This window comes from Danaus plexippus, chromosome 4 (genome assembly GCF_018135715.1).
Source record: "Danaus plexippus chromosome 4, MEX_DaPlex, whole genome shotgun sequence".
NCBI lineage: Eukaryota > Metazoa > Arthropoda > Insecta > Lepidoptera > Nymphalidae > Danaus > Danaus plexippus.
Genome location: NC_083538.1, coordinates 4,801,501 through 4,829,421, shown reverse-complemented (window position 1 = coordinate 4,829,421; position 27,921 = coordinate 4,801,501). Strand labels below are relative to the sequence as shown.

At 32.0% G+C, this 27,921-nt stretch overlaps 2 protein-coding genes across 4 annotated transcripts; one reads left to right on the top strand and one right to left on the bottom strand.

Annotated features, from left to right (window-relative positions):
* Window positions 1–1,404, bottom strand: LOC116768718 (cytochrome c oxidase assembly protein COX20, mitochondrial). The gene is made up of 2 exons (XM_032659514.2): window positions 1,139–1,404; window positions 1–1,044 (listed from the first exon to the last, which is right to left on the bottom strand). Exons 1-2 carry the CDS (start codon window positions 1,190–1,192, stop codon window positions 730–732), a joined length of 369 nt encoding a protein of 122 aa, XP_032515405.1. The 5' UTR covers window positions 1,193–1,404; the 3' UTR covers window positions 1–729.
* Window positions 1,405–2,123: 719 nt separating this feature from the next.
* LOC116768299 (protein numb) lies at window positions 2,124–27,919 on the top strand. Of its 3 annotated transcripts, none has more exons than XM_032658983.2 (7): window positions 2,124–2,417; window positions 20,162–20,437; window positions 21,230–21,381; window positions 23,425–23,636; window positions 24,302–24,479; window positions 24,555–24,735; window positions 24,992–27,919. In XM_032658983.2, exons 2-7 carry the CDS (start codon window positions 20,231–20,233, stop codon window positions 25,214–25,216), a joined length of 1,155 nt encoding a protein of 384 aa, XP_032514874.1. In that variant the 5' UTR covers window positions 2,124–2,417; window positions 20,162–20,230; the 3' UTR covers window positions 25,217–27,919. The 3 variants fall into 3 exon arrangements, with proteins under 3 accessions (XP_032514874.1, XP_032514875.1, XP_032514873.1); XM_032658984.2 differs by lacking the exon at window positions 2,124–2,417 and adding an exon at window positions 8,467–8,668; XM_032658982.2 differs by lacking the exon at window positions 2,124–2,417 and adding an exon at window positions 16,413–17,326.
* Window positions 27,920–27,921: the final 2 nt, after the last annotated feature.

Here is a 27,921-nt window from a genome sequence, read left to right as displayed (position 1 = left end):
TATATCTAAGACTTTATTCATATTTACATTTCTAACTACAAACTATTTTCAACTATACATTGCCTTAATGTTTCACACTAACAGAATTAAATAGCATCTATATGCTGATATATAAAATCCTTATTTAGCTTGAAATTCCATTAAATTTGAAAATTTATTGTACAGGTGACTTTAATGTTGGAAATTTTGATGTTTTATAAATATCTGGGGCAAAAATTTATATACAGAATTGCAAATTACAATGGGGTTATTAAACACATCAAATGTAAGTTACTACTTTGGAATCAATGACCTGACATACTGTGACAGTATATAGTTGATAAGGGGTTTTAACTTTGTACATACATAATTTTAATATGTAATACGTTAGTAATCTATATTCTTTAAAATATTTTTAGCACCTTCTTTGATAACATATAGCATAATAAATTAAATGTGGTTGGAAAATGCAATTTTTATTTTTTGTTTAAAACTATCTTTGAAGATATTGTTTTTGGTGGAACTCTTTAGAACCTTCAATGAACTTTATTTTTGCATTTTGTTATAAGACAAAAATGCAACCAAGTTTACTACTAGGTGAGATAAGATAATTACTTCTGTGATAAAATTACAAAATAGTTTGTATCAATTAATTATTTTTAATATTTCTGTGTTGAATTTTCGGCTTGAATACTGAAAAAAGTATATTTTTGTCATTTCCAACTCATTATCTACAGTGCAACATTATAATTAGGCAGTTTTGAGTACACCTTGTTTTTCTAGTTCCCTTTCAACAACGGTCCCTTCATACTTCAATTTGTCCTTTAATGATTCTTGCAATAGCTGGGCATCAAATTTTTGCTTCGACCACTCATATCTGCAGTAGGACCAATAAAGTAAAGTGGTCACAGTGAAGGTTGCCATTCCCACATGTTGGGAGAAAAGAGGTCTTGAAGTCTTCAAAAATGCTGCTAAGCCGACACCAACGCCTGATGAGACACCATATAAAAAGCTCTCTCTAAAGCACGGTATTTTTGAGACATCTCGTCCAAATATCACTAATCCCTACAACAAAAAATGTTATAGATTTAAACTATTGTATAACAAGGAGATAAAACAATATTAATTTTCTCAGCGATCACCAATAACTTGTAATTACCTTTCCCTCTTCTTCCTGATCCTCTTCTAAAATAGTCTTAACTACAGTATCCATCTTTATAACCTTTTATTAAAGAACACTAATAATTTAAACTGATTTATGGCTATCCTTTTCTCTGCTTTTTCATGAATTACAGACTGGAGAAAGTTAGGGTTTACTCAATTATTAACTAAGAAATTATTGAAATATAGTAAGGTTTTCAGAAAACGACAAAAAAATGTTTAAAGTGTTTCTTAAAGTTAAAATTATCTAGATATGATATAAAATACAAGAGAAATGTCTAATGACATTGACAGCAAACAGTGTTTAAAAATATTACATTATTTCATGAAAGACAAGTTATACTTTCATGTCTAATAAAAGGTTATCATAGGCAAGACCGGTATTTTCAATATAATGTTTTGATCAAACAGATTTTTTTAAAGTAAAATAGTAAATACCTAATAAAACTTCTCAGTGATAACAGTTCTTTTATATGATTTTTTCAAAATCAGTATTTTGTTATTTTACAGAAATACTTTTTAATTATATTACATTTTACTTTTTAACTAATCGTATGTTATGCAAAGAAATCTCATTAATGTGGTCTGGATTGTAATCACTAAAGACAAGAAAGGTTTTTGAGTATATTTGTAACTGTTATAACTTATGATATTGACTAAAATCTTTTAACATATAATATAAATATAAATATACTATTACAAATAATCACCGATTATAACAAATTTTTCCTTACTGCATAGTACTTAGAGAAGTATATTTAATAGCCCATAAAAACCTAAACACCATTGACGATACTACTATTGACTATTCTTAGTAAATTCTATAATCACAATTATAATAATGTAAAAAATAATAATACTAATTCAAAAAACATATTTAAAAATAAATATGCTTTTTCTGAAACGTTTCATCTGTATTGACATTTCGATCAGATCACGGATGACTTTTCTGACAGTTTTGATATTTACCGATTTTCACAATCAGTACCTTTTCTTTTGGCATTTTCTATGAAGCGTATTAAATGTAGTCGATGATTTTTATTAAAGGTTTTCTTTGTAGCGTATCGTTTATTAATCAATAATTTTGGTGATATTCAAGAACAAAATTATACACTTCATTTATTTCTCCACCTTGCGTTTATAAACGAAAATAGATTTTCACATCATCAATAAGTACTATAAAGTTGTAACTACTTTCATTTGCCGCGAGTAACCTGTACTATAATTAAGAAGAATGAATCAGTGAAGAGGAAGTACTTTTGGACGATTTATGCTCAGTAAGTATTTTTTTATATCCCTCTGTAGCTAAGCAAAAGTAAAATTTAAAAACCTATTTATTAAAAAAAAAAACATATTGGAAACTTATTATTATTCGACTTGAATTTTGTCTTGAACAACTTTAGATTTAGTCAATTATGCTTACAAAAATAGTGATACTTATTTGTTATTACCTATTTACACACTATTGAATATGAAACAATTGACAAAAATGATTTATCGAAAAAACAAAAATAAATACACATACAAAAAACTGTCTTGATACCAAATATAAATCTAGTTCAGATAATCTAATTTTAAATAATAATTTTTAAGACAATCCACATATAAAATATTATTTCTTTTTTATTATATCACATATTTTTGTCCAGTATCCTCATCTCAATTTGTCTGATTATTTTATTCTATTTATGCCTCGAGAGTACATGATTCAATTCATTGCAAACTTACACCGTTTAAAGTTAAAATAGCTATTAAATGGATAATTGAGCATACTTATAATGTCTCAACCTATCAAAGAATTGGAAAATTACGTTAGGCTTAATGTTATTATTTTTATTTTATTTTGTAGCAAAATTAAAATAGTCCTACAACTCATTTGTTAATTTCTTATAAAATTCATTTCTTACTTCTTTCTGCCCAGCTATACAAAAATATAGCATAGTAAAAATGTTTAGCCGATGGGTGACTGCTAAATATTATTATTTGGTCATAAATAGAATGATTGCAAAATTAATAAATGTTTACTTGTAAATAAAACTATATTCACCCAATATAACTGCTCAAATGTGTATTCATCAAAATCTTACGAATTTTTATTCCTGTAATATTGTAAAAATAGTATAATAAAAATTATATGTTAGTGTCTTTGTTTATATGGCGTTTTTGATGAACTGAATATTTTTTTTTTTTTAATCTTTAACATTTTGTAATCATTTGATGTAAATTCCACCAATAATCTATCATCCGACTGTGAAGTCGACATTTGCGGCACCTTCGCTGCTGAGGCCGAAGGTCGGATTACATTAGGGTTGTTAATCGTATAATTTGGTATTTCTTTCGAATCCATATTTAAATATTGTCATATGGAATGTTGGTTTAAGTGTAACAAATATATAGATGTAAGATTAAAACGATTCAATCATTTATTTTGTACACAACTTATATTCCCAGAATGTACAGAGTGCCAACCCTATTTTACAGCAACTACAGTGACCTTAACTGTTTTGTATCGCGATGAGTTGAAATGAATTTACTAAGAGTTACAAAATCCGAAATACAAAGACACTTTAATGAATAAAAAGTGAGTGTCTTTTATATTGTAGTTTATCAAATTTTATTTCATTATAAGTATATTCATTAAGACTAAGATTTGTTTTATTAGAAATTATTTTAGGTATATATTTTATTCGTATTTAAGATAACGTAATCTATCAGTCATAATTTTATAGCTTACATAAAAACTTTTATTTCGCTTTAAGTAAGAATTCCACTGTAATGTTTGTGAATGGCCATCGCGTTATTGGATAGATTCCAAATATTCACAGTTTTTGCAGACGTTTCATCCCTCAGACAGTACTCAAACAATTCGTATAATATAAAAATAATGTTATGAAGTAACCTTAATAAGAGTTTATATCTGCTAACTAAACACGGGCAGTTTACAGTTTTTCAAGAATTTATCTGCGTTTATATAATCTATATAAAAACAACATGAACGAAGAAAACGTTCGATTTTAATATAAAAACAAATGGTAAGAGTACGGATTTCTGAAAACAATGGGTGCTTTTTAATATTTCGCTGAACACAAGTACCTAGTAACAACGGTGAAATTTATGCATAAAATTTTCCCACTTCATAAACAATACGAGGATAATTGTGTATCAAATCTCTCTTTCTCATATAAATAGATTAAAAAGATTATAGTTTATTTTCCATTTAAATGATAAGCGTAAAATAATCTTAATTCTAATGTAGACTTTTTTGTCTGCGTACATCAGAACGCAAATTACACCATTGTCTGATTATAAGATTGTCTATAAAAAAAAATGTACTGAAATTGTGATAATCATAAGGCACAAAGAAAAATTTATTATCTCTGTTCAATATCATTTGTCTACGCTTTATTTCAATTTTAGTTTACAAGCTTGAATTACGTTAATCGCGATACGACACCACCAAAGACTCCATTAATAATATGCATATAAAATATGAAGGCTAATTATACTATTCATTTTATTCAATGAGTCTACTCTTAATTTATTCCTATGATTTTGGATTAAAAATAATATCCTTATATAAAAAAATGCAATAAAATCTTCTATTTTCTTTCTAGAATATTGTAACGTATATAATGTTTTATATGTTCAGAAAGTTCCAAATCATATTATCGTATGGGAGTTTCTTACGTGAGAACATATTTTGGTCTTATTTTCTTTCTTACCGCCTAGAAATCTAGATCTCCTGTTAAAAAAACAGCCTTTTACAGACTAATTATAATACAGTTGACTGTGGGTGATTTATGGTCTGGTACGCCTGGAAAAATATGTTTCGGTGGGATGATGTAATGGTATCATTTAATGAATGACGCTTGGAAGTTTAACTTCTCCTTATCTGACATATTCCTAATATTCCAATGTGTATTTGTTCCTCCTGCAAGAAACAGTCGGATTGTGTGTCCGCTAGTTCGTCGCCCTTGCGTATAGAAAAATAAAAACATAATCTCCTTTTAGTTGGTTAATAAATTTACATATCAAGTAGGCATGTGGTTTTAGAATTTAGATACATCAATCGAATAATTGTATTGCCTCTCGATAAATAGAGTTTATATGCCTATGTAAAACGAAAACTCAAATTCTTGGCATTATATTTTGGATCCTCACTAATTTATTAATATGAAATATTAAAACATTTTAATGAGACTAATATTTTCAGATTGCTACGCGTTATTTTATTATTTTATAATCTTCATTGTCAGGACCAACTGACAGACATTCTCATCTTGTTTGTTCGTGATCACGGTTGCTGAATAGTAACCGAATCGTCGGGAGTATGTAGTTTAAAAAAAAATTACTTCAAGCAGTGAACTAAAAAGCAAAAATAAATTTACTTCGTACAAAGTAATACGTATTTTCATTTTCGCAACAAAAGGTAGCGCTTTAAGATACTTAATGAGAAACTTGCAAACGTACTAGTTGCTCCTACAATTTTCGAATGTGCCCTTCGACTTCTCTGGTCTGCCATCATCAGACCCCGGTTTCATTATCGTGGGACCACCTTTAAAATATCTTCTTTCCAGTAAAAAAACAATCATCAAAATCGGTTCATAAACAACGAGGTTAGCCGCGAACATAATAAAAAAAGCATATATACGGACGAATTGAGGAACCTCCTCCTTTTTGAAGTCGGTTAAAAACGCTTTAATTTGTTACGTCTCTTTGAAAATAGACCATAAACTACAGAACAAAACAGAGGTATTCACTATTCACTTCAAGAGACTAGACTTCTTAGCATTCTATGAATTCACCGTGCGGGTGCCGGGTCCATCGCGTTGCAAAGCGAGGATTTTCAACGCTGTCTGGGACTTGATATTTGGGGAAATAAATCGGTGCAGTAAATAACTACTATTGTTGTAACAACAACATCACTATAAACGTGGGATGGAATCAGTACGCTTAGTCCAAGTTTACACACACACTACATACGGAGCGTTACAGTATTACGATCATAAATCCTCACACATTTATCATATAATCGTCTGTCATCAAATATGAAACGGGAAACGGTTCTTATGTAGTGTAACGACGCAAACATGTGGTAATTATAAAGTTGAATGCGTGTTTAGCTCTTTGATACGTATTATAAAAGACAAAATAGATGAACTATTTTATTTATATTTTTTCCTTTTGCATTTTTATCGCTTTGAACTTGAATTTACCTTCATTAAAATGCCAATTCCTTGACCATATTAAACAGATCTAATACTCAATTTAAAAATTCATTATAATATGTAAATTACAGTTTAAGAAATATAATTTTGAAATACTTACAGCAGTTCATCTCCATATTTATGTTAATTGGAATAATTAAAATAAAATATCTTAGAAAACAGACGGTTTTCTAGACTGTTAGGTTCTATTATCGTTTATATGAGATGACACTCCTCACTCATCATAATAATACATGAAAAAACATCCGTTTGTTCCTAGAATAAATTCAAATTTAAATACTTTGAAGATAAGAGGAAATAACTTAAGAAATTTGAGCAAAATTGTTCCAGTTTGTTTTGTAACGTTTTGTTCAACCGAAGGCTACGACGTCCTACTTATTGAATACCGCGTTTTGTCTGTCCTCTAAAACTTTCTTAATACATTCCAGCATGCATTAATATCATTCTAGATCTGACATTACAAATTTACTATATACTTTGCCTTCCTCTGTTCCATAACAGATTATAAATAAAATTTTGCCTAATGCCCCTACTACTACCCACCAGAACCGCGTTTTCAAGGTTAAGTGTGTTTTTTTATTATAATTTCTCATTGGCATAGTAATAAATTTAACTAATTCTAAAATAGCAAAAATGCTAATCGATAGTGTTGTCAAGGAAAATTGTTTATAAGTAGAGTTTTTGTAACGAATTTAATTTGTTAGTAAGTATTGATGATTATTGTTACTGTAATATATAAATTACTATGAAGTTTGTGTATAGTTATAATTGAAAAGTAAATAAAATAACAATAAGGAGTAAAAATGCATATCTTGAACGATGAATTATCATATCCGTCAAACGAAATTCACGCCACAGATAATAACTAAAATAGTGGAGAAACCACAACTGGCAGTTTATTAATCGTCAGAAAAAATGCATGTAAATACTTGAATGTATTTGTGTAGGTTTATTAGTTTATGGGTGTGTGTGTGTGTGTGTGTGTGCGAAAACATAATTTTGATTTTAGAATCTCTCGCCAGACGAATATTTCTCTCGCAGATGCCATTAACCTCAGACGCCTCTGTTGAAAGTTATCTTAATTACATATTTAACGCCACCAATTTCTAGAACATATGTACATATACATTTATATATAAATATATTTTAAACATTTAATATAGATAAGAAAAATACTAGTTTTAGATGAAATTTAAAATGTTTTAAATATTAATTCTGTATGTTTAACACAAGTTTGGATCGTCATATTACCTCCGTAGAGATTTCCGTTTATTTTTTAATAACCAGAACTATTACTATCTGTGAAGATTTATGAATGTAAAACAGTTAAATAAAAGTTTGGGGTAAGGAAGGATACTTTTTTCATTTTAATTTGATCACCTAACAACAGGAGTCTCATTTCTGTTATTGTGAGATAATATAGGTATTTCATCGTAAGTTTATATTACCTATAATAAATAAATTACGATTGATTTTAAATTAAGTATTTTACTCTTATAAAATTAATATATGCTGTATTTAATCTTAAACGGTCTCTTTATAAAAAAACACGTTATATTTAAAATATATATAAGCTTGCTTTATTTCAAATACGTTTTCTGTTACAAATGATATTGTTTGAATATTGCATACTGGAAATTTTCAATATAACCTTTCGCCTTAAGTGAAAAGCGTGACTAAAGTAATATTTTATGACTTATATTTGAAAAAAAAAGAACATTTTTTATATGTATTTTAGTTCATGCTAATAAAATTAAAAAGAAACATTATTTCAAACAGTTACATATATGGCACTAGTTTGTAGGTATTTTTGTTATCAATAACCGATAGTAAGCAATTGCCTTGATAAAATTTCGTGACTTGCTCAATATTTAATACCTGTACGTCGAATGTATCACTTATCTATTAATTTAATTTTATATTAATTCTATAACTTTACTGAATAGTAAGAAACAGACGCCACATCATGAACAAGAAATTTAAAAAAAAGTAATGATTCATAAAAAGAATAAAAATTGGCGCGGAAGGGAGTAAACAAGCGTTTAATGGAACTAGAAGGTTTAACCTTCATCTGAAATGTCGAAACATTCGCCAGAGTTGGTTGTGAATCAGTGTGTTCGCGGTTCACGTGTTGGTTGTTCGCACTACTGAAATAGTCAGTGCATTCTAGTAATTAGTGCTGCACACATGTTTATGTTATAACATTATTTAGTGGTGTACCTATCGTTAATATATCTGGTGAAACGTTAAATTGCATACATATAAAACCTCTTTTGTGTCCAGAAAGTTTTTTACATCATGTAAGTATGTGTGATTTGTTATCGTAAATTACATTCTTGTTTACCTGCAAATGTATTTCTTATCTAATAAAAATATATATAGCACGTGTTTCATAAATGTAATAATTATATATTAATAATATATCTAAATAATGTTACTGTATATTTACAGTTCTTTTTGAAAATCCTTTGATTGAAAACTGGATGCGTGTTTGATTTCATTTTATTTACAGTTTGAAATACAACAAATCTTATCTTAATAATTATAACGAGTGTCAGGGAAATGTCTTTATTATCAAATGATAACATGAAATTACTTTCAAATTGTTATACATATGTATACATATAGTTGAGATCATATTTTTTTAATTTTTTTATTAAATAAAACCGGCTTAGTTCAACATTTTCTTACCTAATATCTAATCTGCTAACAAATTACATTCTAACATTATAACATTTGTCTCACGGATTATATAACACTTGTTACTTATGAAGTAGTAACAAAGAAATATTAAGTTTATATGTAATTCGTATCTAATATTCAGTCTCTGTACCTATCTCGTATGATCTCAGCCACGATATCTTTTGGCAGCATGGTTGCTCGTGCTGTTTTCGCCAGCGACGTCTTGGCGCTTCTTCCCGGTCGCCGGCTGAAATACACGTACACGTTATAAACCAGCTGTCTGGTGTCTGCTGGTAGCTCGACCCCAGCGTCCTCTCCCACTTCCACCCTGCCACTGTACAATCTCCTCCAACTGAACATTGTCCAAGCTGTCATTGCTTCGTCTCCGTATTGCGCCGTCTTGATCGCCTCTAACGTCTTAAATAGATATAAATTTTCTCGCTCTTATCGCGGACACGAATTCAAATATTCCCATCAAAATAATCACTTATTATTATTATTTCCGTTATAAATGTTATTGACGGCGAAATATCCAATCCATTCGAACGATTACCAGTAACTGATCGAGTAAAGGTCGTTGCAGCCCACATCAGCGATCTGTTCACACAGACGTGACATCCGTCGTTAAAATCGTGATCGAAATCCCATATGTTCCACGATGAGCGGCGATTTTTCAAATTTAGCATGCAAGCACATGCTGCTGGATCGTCCAAAACTGAAGCACATGCCGTTATGAAAATCTAATTCGTCCCGCACTAGTGTTGTGACCTAAACCTGATCTGATTGTCGCGCCCTCTATTTACATAGCAATGAAAACATTACGTGTCGACACTTGTTCCAATTATCGTTTGTCTGTTTGCTTTTTTTGATGTACAACACTAATGTGTCCTCAATTATAATTGAACGTGCTGACGTGTAACGAAGTAATGTTAATGAAATGCAGCAAACAGTATACATCGCTGGTTTTATAGTTTTAGTTTTAGAAAGGACGGCTTAAAAAAGTTTGGCCTTGCCGAGCTTGGCTGTTCCGTTCGGATCGGTGTGTTATATTGTATACAAATAATTGAAATAATCTCTGGCTAATGGTTTTCTTTAAAAACAAAAAATAGCTAATTAGGTAATCAGCCTTCGTATATCCGTGAAGCGTTTCGTGTATTCATTTGCCAGAACACTCTATTTTCGAATGCCCATCAACCCTGACGTTGCATAACGGTTGTTCAAATGAATGTGCCGAAATACTTGGCGGAAACAACTGTACAGATAATAATAGATCAGCCAATTTTATGGTCTCAAAGCGTAACAATGTCAGTGTCCTCGCCATAATCTGCACAGAGTTTTGGACAAGTAAAGTCATTGAATTTGTATAACCCATAAATTACTATTTAAGATTTTATTATAGTACGCCTCATAATAATGTCAATTGCTTTTATAGCCGTCGCTACTAGCGTATTCAAACAACATTTCCCATAGACAAATAGATGACGAGAATATTTAATTTGATATGACATTCGCATGCAAAGTGTAAATTAATTTATTTATACTTTATAGTAATTATAAGTATGGCACTTGATCGTTATAAATAAAATTGGAAATTAATAAAGCGGTGGTGACGTCAATTTGATTGACGTAACAGTGCAAAGGTCAAGTGTATTTGGAATATACAATAAACACATGTAATTACACCCCACTTCCTATATATATTAAGTTTAATTATGAAAGTTTGTATTTGATTTGTTAATCACCAAGAAAAATCCACCGATTTCGATGTAATTTTTTTACAACTAGTTGATACCATAACATACTTTTTGTTCCATATTTCTAGAGATGGGAATGATGTCCTCAGACAGGATCGCTGACGTGTTTGGAATTTTCTTTTCATTTCGTGGAGAAAAATTCATCAAGTAATTGTAATATCTAAAGCCTAATAAGGGGAGAAGTGAATAAGTATTTAAAGGCTTAATGCTGGCTATATATTTACACATCACTACTGTATGCTTACTATAAGTTTTGCATCGTCATTTTCCCCTCTCTCATTGAATATCATACGTTGTTACCATAAAAAGATTTATGGATCAAAAACTGTTAATGCTCTGTATGTAAACATGTGGTAAGTACTACTGCTTTTAGTTACCATATTCTTCATCATCTTCATCATCATCGTCAGCCTATTGGTGCACACTGCTCAGCAATGGCCTCTTCTCACATGAAGAAAGTTGGAAAATCCATCACCACGCTCGCTCAAGGCGGATTGCCAATTTCAAACTAATAATTTGAAAATTTATGTCCAGGATTCCTCACGATGTTTTTGTTCAGCCCCTGTCAATGGTGTCTAAATACTCTCAGAATCTGCGACCTCATGCATAAGAGGAAGACCTTAACCTCCAGTCCATTATGGTTTTGTTGTTGCAAACTGTTATTGTGTCAAATAAAATTAAGGCATTTAAGTTTAATCACACATTTTACATTTACGTGTTTATAATTTTAAAATTATCATTTGATTATTTATTCACATATCTACCTATTTTTCAGAAAGTCGATGAATTTTTATTTACTTTCATTAAGCCTTGATTGTTCATATCACAACATTAACCCCCCCATGTAGTGTCATAACAATTTACTGGGCCATTACGAAAAATAGAGTGAACTATATTGCATAGAAGCAGTTTTTCTCATACAATTTTACAAATATACACATAATTTCAAACAATATGGAACATAAGAAAAAATACAATATTCGCGAATTTTGTCAGCTAATACCATGAAACGGTTGTTTAATGCATTAGTCCCAGGATTCATATAACAATAGAATAAATTTTATGAGATTTTAATAACAGTATTAACGTTCAATGATTGTGATTCCAATTAACCTACAATACATACTAATATGGCTGTTGCAAAGAATCGACATTAAAATGTTTTGTTTTTGATATTGAGATGAATTCACTCGGAAGTAACGTCGCGTGAATATGATTGTCCTGTCAGCTTATCCCAAGTTCACATTCAGAAGTCATATGGAGCGTGATTAGTTTTTCTTTCATAAATCTTCACACTTTATAGCCTTAACGTATATACATTGGTAATTGGTATACAAAAAACGAGATATGGTCCGTGTGTAGTGTAACTATGCAAACTTGTGCTAAACTAACTGGAAGGTAGTCTAAAGCAGCGTTTAAATATTTAAAATTGTTGAAGATTTCGCAGATCATTACTTAACATTATTTTTTTTGTTGTTCGGCATAACCTCCAAAGCATGAAGGTCGATTTAGTAGTTCTTTGCGTTTTAAAATGACTTTTTTTGTATTTTTTTTTTCAATAAACTCGATTCAATTCCTTATATTCAGCCATAAATCTCATTAAAATAACTGGTTTCAATCGACGAATTAATGTTGATACACGTATTAGACGGAATTATTTATTAAGTTAGAAGTTAGAACTTAAATGGTAAAAACATTTGCATAAATTATTTCAATTAAAATAATACATTACAATATAAAAACAAAATAATTTTATTGTTAATAAAAACATAATATTTTATAAATTTCTCACTATTTTCGATAAAATATATAAGTAAAATACATTATCATATAGACTAAAGAATTCTGAATAGATTGAAGGGTCTATTTGTTGAAAGCTGTTATTTTTTAAGGATTTCACTTATACGAGGAAAACTTTTTTGCTGTCATTGTCATGAAAAACATTTTCTATCAAAGGAACAGGAATCTATCGGTATTTGACCTAGTTTGAAAATAACTAACGTGCATGGGATTGAACTTTTATTAAATTATCCCTATATGTAGGAACTACGGGAAAAATATTGTATATAAATTAAATCTATTGATAAGGTTATGAGTAACTTACTTCTTTACTACTGAACGATGCAAAACATCAGTAGCAACTATTTTAAGCGATGCTATATAAAGAATTTCTGTGTTTCGTTTTGTGTTTTTTCATCTACCCGCTTAATACAACTTGTACTCAAAACACGCTCAACTATATTTACAAATATCTTTAAAATTAGATTCTATTTTAGCGAAATATTTATAAAAATGCTATCCGTCACTTAAACAATATTGTTAGAGTGAGAAGAATTGATACATGTGTGACGTAATAATAAATGTTGTCCCAGTTTGTATGGATTTGAGTGGAATTAACAGTCATAGTTTAAAATAGAGTGTATAGGCTTCACATGATCCGCTCACTAGATGACATCTCGCGCAAATGACATCGCTATCCATTAAAATTATGTATTGCTATCAAAATTCTCAATTTCATTAGCTAAATGGTAAACAAAATTAGTAAACAATAGTCGAGGAAACTAGTCACGGCTTGGCCATTTGAATGTTTATGTTTGTGCACAGCAATCAATCGAGTCTAAAAGGTGTAATGTACTAGTTATCGGATAATATTTTTACTTTGTATAAAGCAAACAAAACAGTACGATATTGGATTGATGGATTTAATGAATAAAAAATAAAGCAAGGCAATCTTTTTTATAGAAATGATTTGATAATTTACTCACTATATATGTTATTGCATGTGTAAAGTCTAGTAGTTCATTGTGATTCCCTTCAGGCGGAATAATGCCATCATAACAGCACGGTTTATAGTGCTCACAGAGAACGACGGTCGTTCGTTTTCCACAAACCAGCGGGCGAGCACTTTCGGTATTTGTTATATCTTCACTATAATACAGTATTAGGCGTTGGCGTTGGACGGCTTTTAGAAATCAAGCATCTTTTTACTTTAACTCAGCGTTGAATCGTTAAAGCGATAAGAAAAGACATGTCGTTAACGGCTATGAGAGCTTTGTTTGTAAGCCGTACTGTCTTGTATCGGATGCGTCAGCATTCGACTACGCCTCATTAGGCTCACAGAATTTTATTACATATATGAATATTTTATGTGTACTAGCAAATCTTGCGCTAAGTATTGACATATACATTTAGGAAAATGAAAAATAGATAAGTGTGATATATTTTTTTTCTTTTTTTTTTATATATTTTGTAAGTGTCTTTACGATTAACCTTCATATATTTTGCCATTGCTATAGGTCTACGCTGGTGGTAGGCAATCATTGTCACCCGTGCTTCAGACGCTACTTCAATATGACGAAGATATGAATAATTTATAAAACATCTCTTAACAGTTATGTGAAAGTGTTGAACTGATTGAGTCTTAATCACTCCCAAGCCTTTATTTCTTTCCATGAATAAAATATTTATAATTTAACACCCAAAATTAGTCATAATTAAAACTTACATACGTATCGTATACGAAAATACTATAGATGGTACTGTTATAAGTAATTTTTTTTATTAACTTCAATATTAAATTAATTAATTGACTAGCGACATCTATTATTGCAGACAAACATTAATTTGGATTTGTTTCTTTGCCTCAAGCTTTATTATTCGAACTTCCAACAAGCATTTTATAAATATTAAAAAATATATAATTGAATACAATTTATTTATAAAAATGTATACATCTGTTAGGTTTGTTACCCGAATCCGATTTTTTAAAACTTACCACAAGTTGTTTAGTTAAATTACGTACGGATAGTTAACATTTTATCATTTACAATTGTTAATATGTACTATGAACTGGAAACTCTCCGTGTGTAGTTTGATCATACAAACTTACTGTACGGCTTCTGTAGGCAACATTACAAAGTTACAAAGTTCTCTTGTTCTATTTATAACAATAACATTCACAATCAAACAATAATAAGGTAAATTTAATGAAAATAATATACAAAGTAATGTTTATTAATTGCATATATCAGTTTCCTATTGAAAAACTTTTCTTTGAAATTAAACAAACTGTTATTAGCTAATTGATTACTGTTTTTATTAATTATAAAAAAACATGAATATACATTCTTTTGTAATTATTTTTATAAAAAAATATCGTGTTCCTTAAATAAATAATTCAGTAAATTGGAATCATAATTTACTGAATTATTTATGATCAGAACACGATGTTTTTTTTTTTTTCTCTGATCAGAATAGCTAACGCAGACTATTTCATCTAATTGATTTTTTTATATTATTTTTTATTTTCAATTCTAACAAATCAATAATGAATGTGTAATTAGAAATAAATTATATTATAAAATAAATTTTAATCATATATCTGAAGGTTATTTGAATATTTCCTATATTTTAGACTTCTGTGGATTCAATTGATTGTCACCTAAGTAATATTATTTGTTACTTTCAATATCACATTCTCAATTCATTCGGAGGCTGTGCGACCATCCACGTGATAATGAGACATGCTCTGTTACTTTCTAGATGCACATGGCGTTTTTTCGCAAATACTAACTATTAAACCAATGTTTAAATGTTTAAAATTTAGCTTAATAATTTATAGTACATATTAATATTTTAATATAAACAATATGTTTTAATATTACATACTTTAATAAATTATCACAACGCATATTAACTTTTTTAAAGTACTTTTTTTTTTTTAAACTTATTTAAGAAAAGCGAAGGTTTTCTCTTATATTTTTTACTATAGGATCACTTTTTTGGATTGCTTTTGATTTTGTTTTAAATTACTATCGGATAGGGGAGTTAAGCAATGCACATGTGGAACGAGCATTCCCCAACCAATTACTACCTGGATTTCATTATATCTCATTCATACAAAGTGATGTTTTTTTTTTAAGTTAAAATCTCAACAGATTTCTTTTATATTTTTACCATACAATTGTAGCTTTATATATTCTATATGGTAGACGTGTTAAATATTTTTTTAATCACACTTATTTAGACAATATTTCGAAATCAAATCCTGTAAAGTAAATGACTAATAGCATGACTCAACGACACGTTTAAACTTAGATACCGTTTTAAAAAGTTGTGATTGCGGCATAAAGTGTTGTTAAAATTCTTTGATTTGTCATTGCTTTCTATATTTGAGTTTTAATAATTCTCAGTGTAGTCGTATGGTCGACATATGTTCGAGTGCAAACAGCTTCTGCCGCCACCTGCATACATCCCACTCGCACGCGCCATAACAGCTGTTGTGTAGGCGCTGGTGGGATTGGAATTTAGCTATACTGGGATAATTCCTCGCTATTAATAGAGCTAGCAGTCTGATTATACTCAAATATATAATTGGCACAATACTTCAAATATTTAGAAAAAAAAAAAATTATATAAGAATTCGTTTTTTTGATGGTATGGTAATTTTCGATCTATCGAATTCAAATTGATGTTTGTCTGTGTGATGATCTCACCGGTCGTCAATCTTGACAATGCAAAGGACCGGTCGTCGGTCGTCGGTGGGGGGCTGCGGTGCGGGGCTCGGGGGTGCAGGGGTCGCCCGCGGCCCCATACACACCGCGCGCCGCACGGCCAGTACGTTGTGTGACAGTGAAGCTGGCCGCCTTACGCGCGGCGCGCGCGCTTCCATTGACGACACTTTATTATTAGTCTAATACATTCCTCTAGTCAAAATGTAGTTTAGTGTTCCGTCAAACAGTGTACTAGGGATCGTTCAGTGTTCTAGATGTCATCTAGATCAGTGTTCGTTATATGATACGGTTCAAAGAACAATGCTGTGGGAAAAAATAACGTTCAGCTGGCATCGGCTGTCGTTCCCAGCTACCTACCGAACTCCCTCCCCCCGCGGACCGGGTGCCGGGTTCAATGCGCCTCTTCGCGTTTATTCATCGTTTGTGGGAAAAGTTGACCCCCGTTTTTAAATTTCATTGTTAACGAATTCACACGATTTCGTTCTTTTAACTACCGCATCTTAGATTAGCGGATATTTACACCTTGTGTTTTATTAATATTTTATGCATCATTAATGTGCCGCCTCGTTGTATAGACTGAAACAGTGGCTTTTATCCGGATAATGAAAACTTAATGGTATGGGAGGTTTAAACTTTTTATTGTCACTGAAACGTCAAGGTTATACATTCCATAGAACTTTTGTGTTTATTCTGAGCCAGGCTTTTCTTGTTTGTAGAGTAATAAAAAATTCGTAATTCATAATAACAGACTTCAGCGTGGTGTTATAAATCATATGATAACGTATATCGAACGAGAATATTGTAAAACGACTGTTGATTTTAATTTGAAACGTGTTGAATCGATCTCTGTGCAGTTGTTTAGTGTTGTAACAGTGAATATGACGTGCGTCCAGTGAACAGTGATCTACCTGACATCGGATAAAGGAATACATAAAAGATGGGCAACCAAGGTTCCTCGCCTCACGAACCGTTGGATCGAGTCCAGGTGCAAAATGGAGATCTAAAAATGGTTAGACATGTTCGTTTATTATAATAAGGATCCCTCCACATATTACTGTACTAGTTTAATATTGCGTTAATATTCAAGCAATTATATTTTAAATTGAACTCGGCTTTTTACCTCGCATTGTTTGTTACCTTGACATAAACCAGATAGTTTCTTAATAGTTGTGAGTATATAGCCGTCAGTTACAATTAACATCCTCGTAACACGAGTTCATTATTAACGATTGTGCCTTTGAATTGAACATAATACTTTATAATTGCTCTGATCCAATTGCCGTCGTCAGGCGATTGTGCTTAAGGAGAATAACAAATAGTTTTAACTCATTAGGGAAACCGGGGGTCAAACATTTGACCTTTTAAAAACATTAATTCACGGTGGCCATGATTGTTTAATCACATAAGGTACTCGGTTTGATTAAATCTAAATATTTAATACTGCCGGTATGATGCATAAAGTTTCAAGAGCGATAATAAAGATTTGTAGATCCTAGTTTAAAATTCAAATTTGAAGTGACGTTGAACACGTGTCTAACTTATCAATTTGTTATTGTACCCGTGACAAATACTTGCTTTACCGAGAGTAGTATATACGTATATTCATATATGTATTTGCTTTAGATTATCCATCTTTGAAAACCGACAATCAAGTGACACATTTATTTTATCGGTGAGCTCCCTGCAGAGGAAATGTTTCATAATACGTGTTAATGACCGACTGTTGCCCATTATATCAAATATGACTGATGACCTCAATATAACATACCGAAAAACGTATTTCGTTTGATGTCATAATTAATAATAATAACAGAATATTATATATTTTTAATTGTTTTATCATAAAAATATATTTAATACATTACGCTATCAAAACGGTAATTATGAAGAAGCGCTCGTTTTAAAAATGTTTTCAACGACCCTCGCGTTTAATGTTTTGTTAAAACTGCACGCGAACGAGCGACGTCTGAAGAGTAATCCGGCTTTGAAATATATTATGCTTTATGGTTTTAGACACTTAAACATCTGCTAAATGGCCAAATGTTATGAAATAAGAAAAAGCGTGGGACTTATATTCAAACAAACAAACAAATTATATAATATAAACCTATTTTTTTAATATAATATGTACATAGTGTAAAGGTAACCCTATACATATTTAGTTTTCAAGATAATTATAATTGTAAGAATTGCTTGAAGCGAGTGGATCATATTTTGAATAAATATTACCTCTACATTACTTGGATGTTTAATACTGTTCAATTGAAATGGTGATCTAAGGTCTATGAAATAAAGCATTTATTAGTTTAAATATACGAATATTGTAACGTTAATGTATTAAAATATACCAGGAAAAATGTTGGACGTGACGCAATAGACGCGGACGTTGAGATCTGAGACGTGGACAAAATATTTTATAAGTATTATTCCTATCTATATTTACACTCGACTTTAGGCTTAACTGTTAAAGATTTGTAAATTTTAAACATGTCTGCAATGCGGCAAACTCTTGTTTACGAAGAAAAACAACGTAATATGTATTTTTATAGAGATTTAACAAGATTGTAAATACATACATATATCTTACATAGTCAATAGTTGTGAGGAATTCAAGGCTTATTTGTTATGTCGAAAGACGAGTCTATGAAGCGTGGGTCTGTTTCCATAGAATGATAAAAGTCCACCCACTAACATATACAATGGTGTGAGGTTTATGTACCGTACAGTAAGGCCATGCCTATTTGCTAAGTAGCTTTTACCTCTTAAACAAACAGAACACTAGAGGTGAAATCACCAACGCACATTTGGGCCGCGGGTTACCCAAACATAGGAACATTTTAATAGCATTCTCTAATCAGTACAGCATTGAGTGGAACCAGAGTATTGTAATATGCGAATCTCTTAAGATTTGAAAGAATTATTGCATATCATATAAAGTACTAGTATTTAGTACTTCAATACTACTATCACATAAAGTATTGCATATCATATAAAGTAAGTCGTCTATATTTTAAGGTTGACTTTTTTTTCTTACAACTAGTTCTAAAACCGATATGTGATCAATTCGAAAACAATATCTTTAAATGCAAACATAATGATCAGAGTTAGTAAGGTAGGCGTGAAAGAAAATTTTTGAGATCGGGACAAATACCACGGGAATTCATATTCGCTTGCGTGTTTCGATCATTAATATATTTATATATACATCATTAAGAATATAAAGTATAAGGTATTAATTTTTTTCATACGTTTTAACAAATGTCTTCCACAGTCTGATATTTTTACGTGTGTGCTGCTTGACCTTCGCACAGATAAGATTACATGATAGTATCAAGTTGCGATTGTCATCAGATTGTCTTTACAAAACATTCACGTGTGTTGGACAAATGCAATCAATGTTGACAATGAAAAATAATACCAAGTTAAATGATTTATTCCACACTTGTTTACACAGTACGTGTCGAGATATTTTCATAGGTATCTGTAATAAAAGCACTTGTAGACATGAAATTATCTTGATTAAATTTAATATAACGTAACTGTGCGCATGATGAACATAACTTCCCACGTTTTCTAGCTTTCGCAGAATTAATTACAAATATGTTACAACTTAATTTCTCTGGTAATAAATATGTGATAAAATAAAAGCCGTTTGCTATTGTAACTCCGATATGACATGATTCCAATTATATTAAATAAAATCTCATACGAAATTACTTTCACCAAACGATCGCCAAAAGCGGAAACCTCGTAAAATTGTCTTAATCATTTCAGATAATTGCTTTCATACATGCAAAAAAAAATTATGAAAGTGATTTAATGAGTGAATATGTGTGTGTTTCAGAAGTCATCAGTCCGTAGCTCGTTGAGGAGGGCGCGGGCGGGGGCTACTCTGTCGCCGCCGCGCGCCGGCATGGAGCGGCTGAGGCGCTCCTTTAGGGAGTCCTTCCGCAGGAGGAAGGGCTCCCCGCCGGAGTCTGCGAGGCCCCACCAGTGGCATGCCGACGAGGCCGCGGTCAGGGCCGGGACATGCACCTTCCCAGTCAAGTATCTAGGATGTGTTGAGGTGTTCGAATCCAGAGGAATGCAGGTCTGCGAGGAAGCACTTAAAGTATTGAGAGTGAGTTAATATTCAAATATTATGTACACCACTTGTATAATGTGCACAAATTACTATTACGTAATCTTATCTGAACTAACTTCTCAACAACAGCATTGCGAATTCAATATCCACTTAGGACCCCCCATAAACACTAAACGAATACCCCGAAAGCTAGTAAACTGATAGTGTCTAAATGCACATCAATAGTGGGTCTTCACGTCTTATGTGAACTCATACAGGTGCAGACAAATCCGTCCGGTTAAGACACTACTACGTTGGATATTTAATATATTACATTAAACGGCTGCTTAGGCGTGAACAAAAAATTTTCGCACAATTTACGCAACAGAGAAAAGCAAATAATTTATTTTGTTACAAATACATTATAATAGTTCAGCGTAGGAGCGTGTCATCGCTTATCAGTGACATTGGTGTTTAATAACTGGGTGGAGACGTTCTGAAGATAGAAACGAAACCGCCTTACTCGATCATACGATCACGGAATTATAAAAGAAATATATCGTGATATAATATTTGTTAGTCCTGGATATAAATTAACACTGTTATAAACGGATGGCTTAAAGGCAAACGGCTCACAGAGAAAATAAAAAGATTTAAATAATCATTATCCGTGGGCATGACCTAGGTAAATATAAACAGGTTATCTGAGTACAAAAAACATCAGCAAGTTGTCCCATCTAAATACTATCGGTTCCAAACAAAATTTTCAATGGAATTTTTTTGAGTATTTATTTATATATAGTTTATGTTTAATATGTCGTATGCGAGTAAGTATATTATAATTTTTAGAATTCTCGTCGTCGGCCCGTCCGTGCTGTTCTTCATGTGAGCGGTGACGGACTCAGGGTTGTGGAGGAGGAGACCAAAGGCCTGATAGTCGATCAGACCATAGAGAAAGTTTCCTTCTGTGCTCCAGACAGGAACCACGAGAGGGGTTTTAGGTATGTCTATATCTCATTTTCAGAACCTCGATCCAATTTTTGTATTGGTAACACTAAAACATTGATAACAGAAAATATAAAGCAAATTTATTTTAAATGAAATCGTGAAAAAAGTGTGTTATTAATTATTTTAATATAGTATTGCAAATTACAATAAAATAAAATTTAAAGATAAATTAATATTCAAAAAGACATATCTTTCTTAACAACAACTTCCAACTAATCTTATATCTAAGTCCCATATTTGAATAGGGATTTTCGTCATTATGGTTTGTACCCAACATTTTATCTTCAACAAATAGTATATATATTTTTTGTATTTACAAACTAAACTATCGTAAGATTGTAACTACAGATATTTGTCGCCGCTCCGGAACGGTTATGTAATCTCGTAAGCGTGATATTTCGCCCTTTTCTTATCGGACTCTATAGAAAAATGATTCGATTATCTTAATAGTTCTGTTAAATTAATTTCCAATATAATAATATTTACTCCTTGTAAAGTTTGTCGAAGAAAAAACTATATAAATATTGCATTTTAAGTTAGTGTATAAATAGGGAGGATGTCTTTTGTGTATTACGTATTTGAATACGAAATGTATCTTCGAATGTCCAGAAATTAATGTTAAAATTTAATATCTTATCTCAAATTTGAACTAAATATAAACGAATTACTTCACCTTTAAGATATTAGCGAGAACGTAGCCGAGATATGAATTACTGTTAGGTTTTATACGATACTATTTTACCGCTGTATGTATATATACATACATATATGTATTTGAAACACGAGACATGCGTACGCAAGGCTTCACTGACGTAACAGTATTCTTAGTACGAGTTTCAAACGTCGCTATACACGTAGCGTTTTGCCGTTATCCCTTCAATGACATACGGTTATATAACAATTAACTATAAATAAAAAGAATGTATGAATGAAAAAACTATTATCGCTCCGTATGTGGCATGACTGTGCTAACTCAGACTAAGCGAACTGTTCTCATTGATAAGAAATCCTTTAAGTTCTTACGTTAGTTTTTCTTAAACAATTATATAATGTGTTATTAAAATTATTTGTTTGTGAATTTTTGGTTAAATTTTATGAGAACGTAAATATACATAAGGATTTGAAATTTTCCATTTCCCGTATTGTACTTATTCGTATTACTGCCCGTATAAAACTTACGTAAAGTGAAATAAATCTCAAGTCACAGAATCCTAATTAAAAAATGTCATATACAGATTTCTATATGGGCTAAATGACTTAAAAATGTTGCGCCAGGTTTCTCCGATTAAGGCTCAATACACATTGTTTTGTCAAATAAGTAATTAGCCTTAGTGAGATCTAGTATCATTCAAGCGACAATACGCTGAAATATACGGAACCTGTGAAACTTGCGATTAACAATAATTATATTCTAACAAAGTCTAGCCTAGCCTAATATTAGCCAAGCCTATTAAGATTAAGCTGTAGAGAAACTCTTTCTTATTCACATAATAGTATGAACGTTGATTAAATGAGAAACGGGAAACGATTGGTATATAGCGTGACGATGCAAACTCGGACTAAGCGCACTAGATGACGTGTTATAATTGATATTCGTCAATGTTTCCAAGTAACATAGTCTCTGGAACGGTAGAGGAAATTACTTATTTAACAGGATTCATGTATGTGATAAAATTATATATGTTTTTTTCTTTCAAAACTAATTTATTAATCGATTTTGTAATAAAGTCTATATTAATACGTCACGGTATTGCAAACTTTTTCGTTTATACATTTTTTTATTTGACATTTGAACTAAACTTAGAACGAATAAAACGCCAGACTGTAAGACTACAAGTCTGGCGTTTTGTTCGTTCTAAAGCTATCAAAGTGTTTAGATTAATAATACTTAAAGAATTAAAATAAAAACGCATCATAAACTGTGATATGTTTTGATATCAATGTTATAGTTACTCTTGAAATTTAAAATTATCGTATTGCTTATATAAGTTTGTCTTTGTGAGTTGATTAATAATGTTACGATATACAAACCGTAGCTACATATGCCGTGACGGGACGACACGTCGCTGGATGTGTCACGGATTCCTCGCGTCCCGGGACAGTGGGGAGCGTCTCTCTCACGCCGTGGGGTGCGCATTCGCAGCTTGCCTCGAAAGGAAACAGAGGAGAGACAAAGAGTGCGCCGTCTCCATGAGTATAGACGCCGCCAGCCACGCCTTCACCAGGCAGGGAAGCTTTAGGAAATCAGGTTGGGTCATTATCATAAGTCATTCATTCATTTCGTCCCTGGTTTATTATTATTCTTTGATGATTTTAACTCCCGGCGAGAAGAGGGATGTTGTAATTGATGTATGTCTGTGTGTCTGTGTACGTTTGTGACATCGTAGCTCTCTAACGGATCAACAGATTTCGATAAGGTTTTTTTGGAAACCAGTTCTCCTACAAGTGTTTCTTAGCTATGTTTGGTTTCTTTCGGTCCAGGAATCGAATGGAATATCTTTTTCAAAATGATGTGAGGCTGGATGAAAGATGAATGAGTTATTTTAATTAAAATGTAACTTATTTTAAATTACAATAATATGAAATTATAGATATATCCTGTGTTAAATGTGAGATTTAAATGACTTAGGACGAGTAAGACTACTTTGCAGTTACGTTTTAAGTAAAAAAAAATCCTATTTGACGCGAGTGGCTACTTTTGGAATTTAATAATTATAAAGAAATGAACGTATTACGTAGTTAGATATGTATTTTTTTTATTTAAAAAATCTATAAATTTATATTTAAAACATATGTATAGGTTAATGACCTTAATGCCTAATAGTATAACCTTGAAACATTAAATTGTGCCATCTAAAGAAAACTAGGTTACTTATATATTTACTAATATTAATAACCATGTTTTTATTCCAGGTATAATCAGTCGTCGTACATCAGAGCCGGCAGAGGTGCCGCAGTCTCCAGGCAGCGTGACTACCCCGAGCTCCGGACGGGTCGCTCACAATCCGTTCGCGGTGGAGCGGCCCCATGCTGCACCACACCTGCTAGAGAGACAGGGCTCCTTCCGCGGTTTCGCTCATCTCAATAACAAGTACGATAAATTTAATTTAAATAACTGATATCTCTAACTATGACAGATTGTTAACTGTTAGAAAATGTTTTTCAGTTCGCCATTCAAGCGGCAGATGTCGCTACGTATATGTGAGCTGCCGTCCAACTTGGAGAGGCAGCGTCTCGGTCTCGGTTCGCCCTCCAACGGCGTCCCCGCCTTACCTGCGGCGCCGGCTGTACCCGCGCTGCCCACCCTACCCACACCCAGCCCTAAACCAGATGTAGCCGCTATTGAGGTAGTTTCAAATTGACTAACTCGTCTAAAGAACGTTAAGATATTTCTTATACGTATAATTCATGAAAAGTATGAAATGTAAGCTTATCAACGTCTGCTCAAAGCCAACGAAATAACTGGTTGTATTTGAGACATAATGTATATATGTCTAGATTTAGATAAACCTTAAAAAAATTACATGAAGTCAACAAATCAGTATATAACGATTCCTACTTGAATATCTCAGTATCTTAATATTAACATTTTAATGACTGCAGGATAAGTCATCGGATCCGGTAGCGGAGATGTGCCAGCAGTTGTCTTTGGGTCTTCGCGCGTTGGCCGAGGAGCCGGTCCCAGCGGCGGCGGGGGCCCTCCCACACCCCGACGCCTGGCTGGGTCGGGTCGCACGAGCTCCCGCCCTTGCCAGCGCTGGCAGAGCTGCTTCTTTCGCTGGACGAGCCGCAACTAACCCCTTCATCACCGCCCCCGCGCCGCTATAGACAACCTGTTAAGCTATATCCCATAACGACCCCACGAGATCCGTAGCGCCATATAAAACGAACGCGGGTTATACGTGACACCCCACTACATCTCAAACCTTCCTATACCACTTACGGGACCCCATAGCATCTCCTAATAACAGTCTAAACGACTCTTAACAAAGCACACGTGTTGCTATGATAATAAATTCATGTCTACTTCAGCTTGAATCGTCGGTTCTGAAATGGACCCAGCGTGTATTGTCTTACGGGTAATTGTTGTTTGACTCGCTATTCTCCGCTACTAATATAATGATTGTGTGACTGTGAAGGCGTCAGACGCCATGTAACGACGTCATCGAAGTCAGTAATCGACCGCATGTACTTACACATTATAAGACTTGATGTTGTACTTAATAGAAACGTCTTAAAAGATCTTTTTTGGATGTAACTTAGGCAACGTGATAGGAAAGAAAATTATAAAATATTAAAATAATGAGTCCCACTCATGTAATTTACTGCCAAGAATGACTGGCGAGGAATTAAAATATATATAAATATATTGAAATGCGCATATAGGATGAATACTCACAAATATTTGGGCTTCAAATGCGAGGAACATATCTCGCTGACGTCATTGTGATCTATGCTTTTGAGGTCATTCGTCAAATTATATGCTCGCTGTAACGGCTTTGATGTATTAAAAGGCTCTGTTCCACTACATTCAAGACGATGTGTAAGAAAAAACGATCGTTTGTTTGGATCGGGCAGACAAAATATATATCTGTAGATAGCGTTTGTTCCTAAAGAATGAAAGATTTAAAGTTACTATAAAAAAATATTAAAGAATGAAACAAAGTACTTATGTCGATAATTTTGTTTATACGTAAATATTTTCCAAAGAAATTGTTAATCGAATGGATGTTGACTGATAATGGATGAACAAATTTAATTATTTACTTAAACTGCGAAATCAACTACAAATCTGTATGACTAATGCTCAAAATTATATTTTTAATCTGTGTATTTTTTTTTTATCTGTGTAATTTAAAGTATTGTTAACCTCAAACTCCGTCGCCGTCGTAGTCTATGTTATACGTATATTCCCAGAGCTGCGCTTTTCGTAATATTTTAAGCTAAATAATAGCACCGTCGACTGTTGTGCGCACGCTGTGTCATGAGACTTTTACACTATAAATAAATATATATAATGGCTTCGTCACGGAACGAACATCGCTCGCTGGTGGGATTCCAATAGCAGTGTTTCCATTCAACGCTCTGATTATATTTTGTCAGACGTCCATCGAAGAGATATAAATAATTTTTGAATGTTCTACAATTTATACTAACATGTTCCATAGCGTTACGTTTCGAGAGACAAATACGTATATACAAAGTATAATTTTTCGATTTAAATCTTTGATCCGCACCGTGCTTTTGTAACGCACCTAGTGTTATCGGTAAGTTAAGTGTATGCTTTAATACTTGGGACTTCAATACCCGCCCGCGTACGATCAAAACGATGCAGTATTTAAACTCGATAAGCCCTTTTTGGACACATTTTATTTTCCTTTGTATATAATTGTAAATTTTGTAGGATACATGAATCTTCACCGTTTTGTGATTTTGTTTATGTTTATATATTTTTATCGATGCCACGGCAACGTGGGTTATGTTCTATCGATCAAATTGTATTTTAGCTTGATGTACGTACGACGCACTTTCTTCTCGTGTGACCATGTTATTGATCTAACATATAAGTTAGGCTTTTTGTTATATATCTTAGGTAATTATTGAAATTTGTATTCACTTTTTTTAGTGCCGATGAGAGAAGGTTTTAATATAGATGTTATTCGAAAATTCTTAATTGTTTATGTGTTCGATTTAAGAGATATTCTCTCAAATCGCCATCTTAATTTCTAGAACAATGCATGATGGTTATGTACTTATATTAATTATAACTTCGTGAAGCACAATGATCACAGCACAACACTTGTTGCATTATACATTCCAGTTTTCTTTAACGAACAGTCATCGGCCGAACGAAATAATTTGTGCATATCATAGCTGATTAAATATGAGCAGCCTCTGTAGTGGCAGTTTAATGTTATCCTGTTGCTAATTTATGTGTAACCATTTTTATATATTTGTCGTACGAGAACATAAAATACTTGAGATATTATTCAAGTTTTCTTAATGTTGCCAGTAGACAAAATAGAAAATAACACTCAATAAAAAGCTGCCATTTGTTATAACGTATTTCAAAATGCTTGATTTTATTGTAAAAGCTTCTCAGTGTTTTTAAAATTTTTAGATATTTAATACGATGTTGTAAAATGTAATGGAAATTTCTGCACTTTTATTAAAATCAAGCACTATTTATAAAACATCTTGATGGTATCGTAAAGAACAGTTTATAGTGATACTATTACATCTCTTAAGACTAGTTTAGTCCAGTAAGACCTTACCTGTGGAAACAATCTTTCATTGTATTCATTAAAAAATGATTTTTTGAAAATTTTATCAGTCACGTTGTACTTAATTTATCAAAAATCCAGTTGTTTTGAGAACAAATTGTTGGATGTTACTTTGTATATTATTTTTTTTCAATTTTAATTTCGGCTAAATTATGAAATCTGTACATACCGGGGCATACTTGTAGATATTTTAGGTAACAAGAGTTCAAATATTATGAAGAGTAATAAATATTATGGTTAGTTGAAATT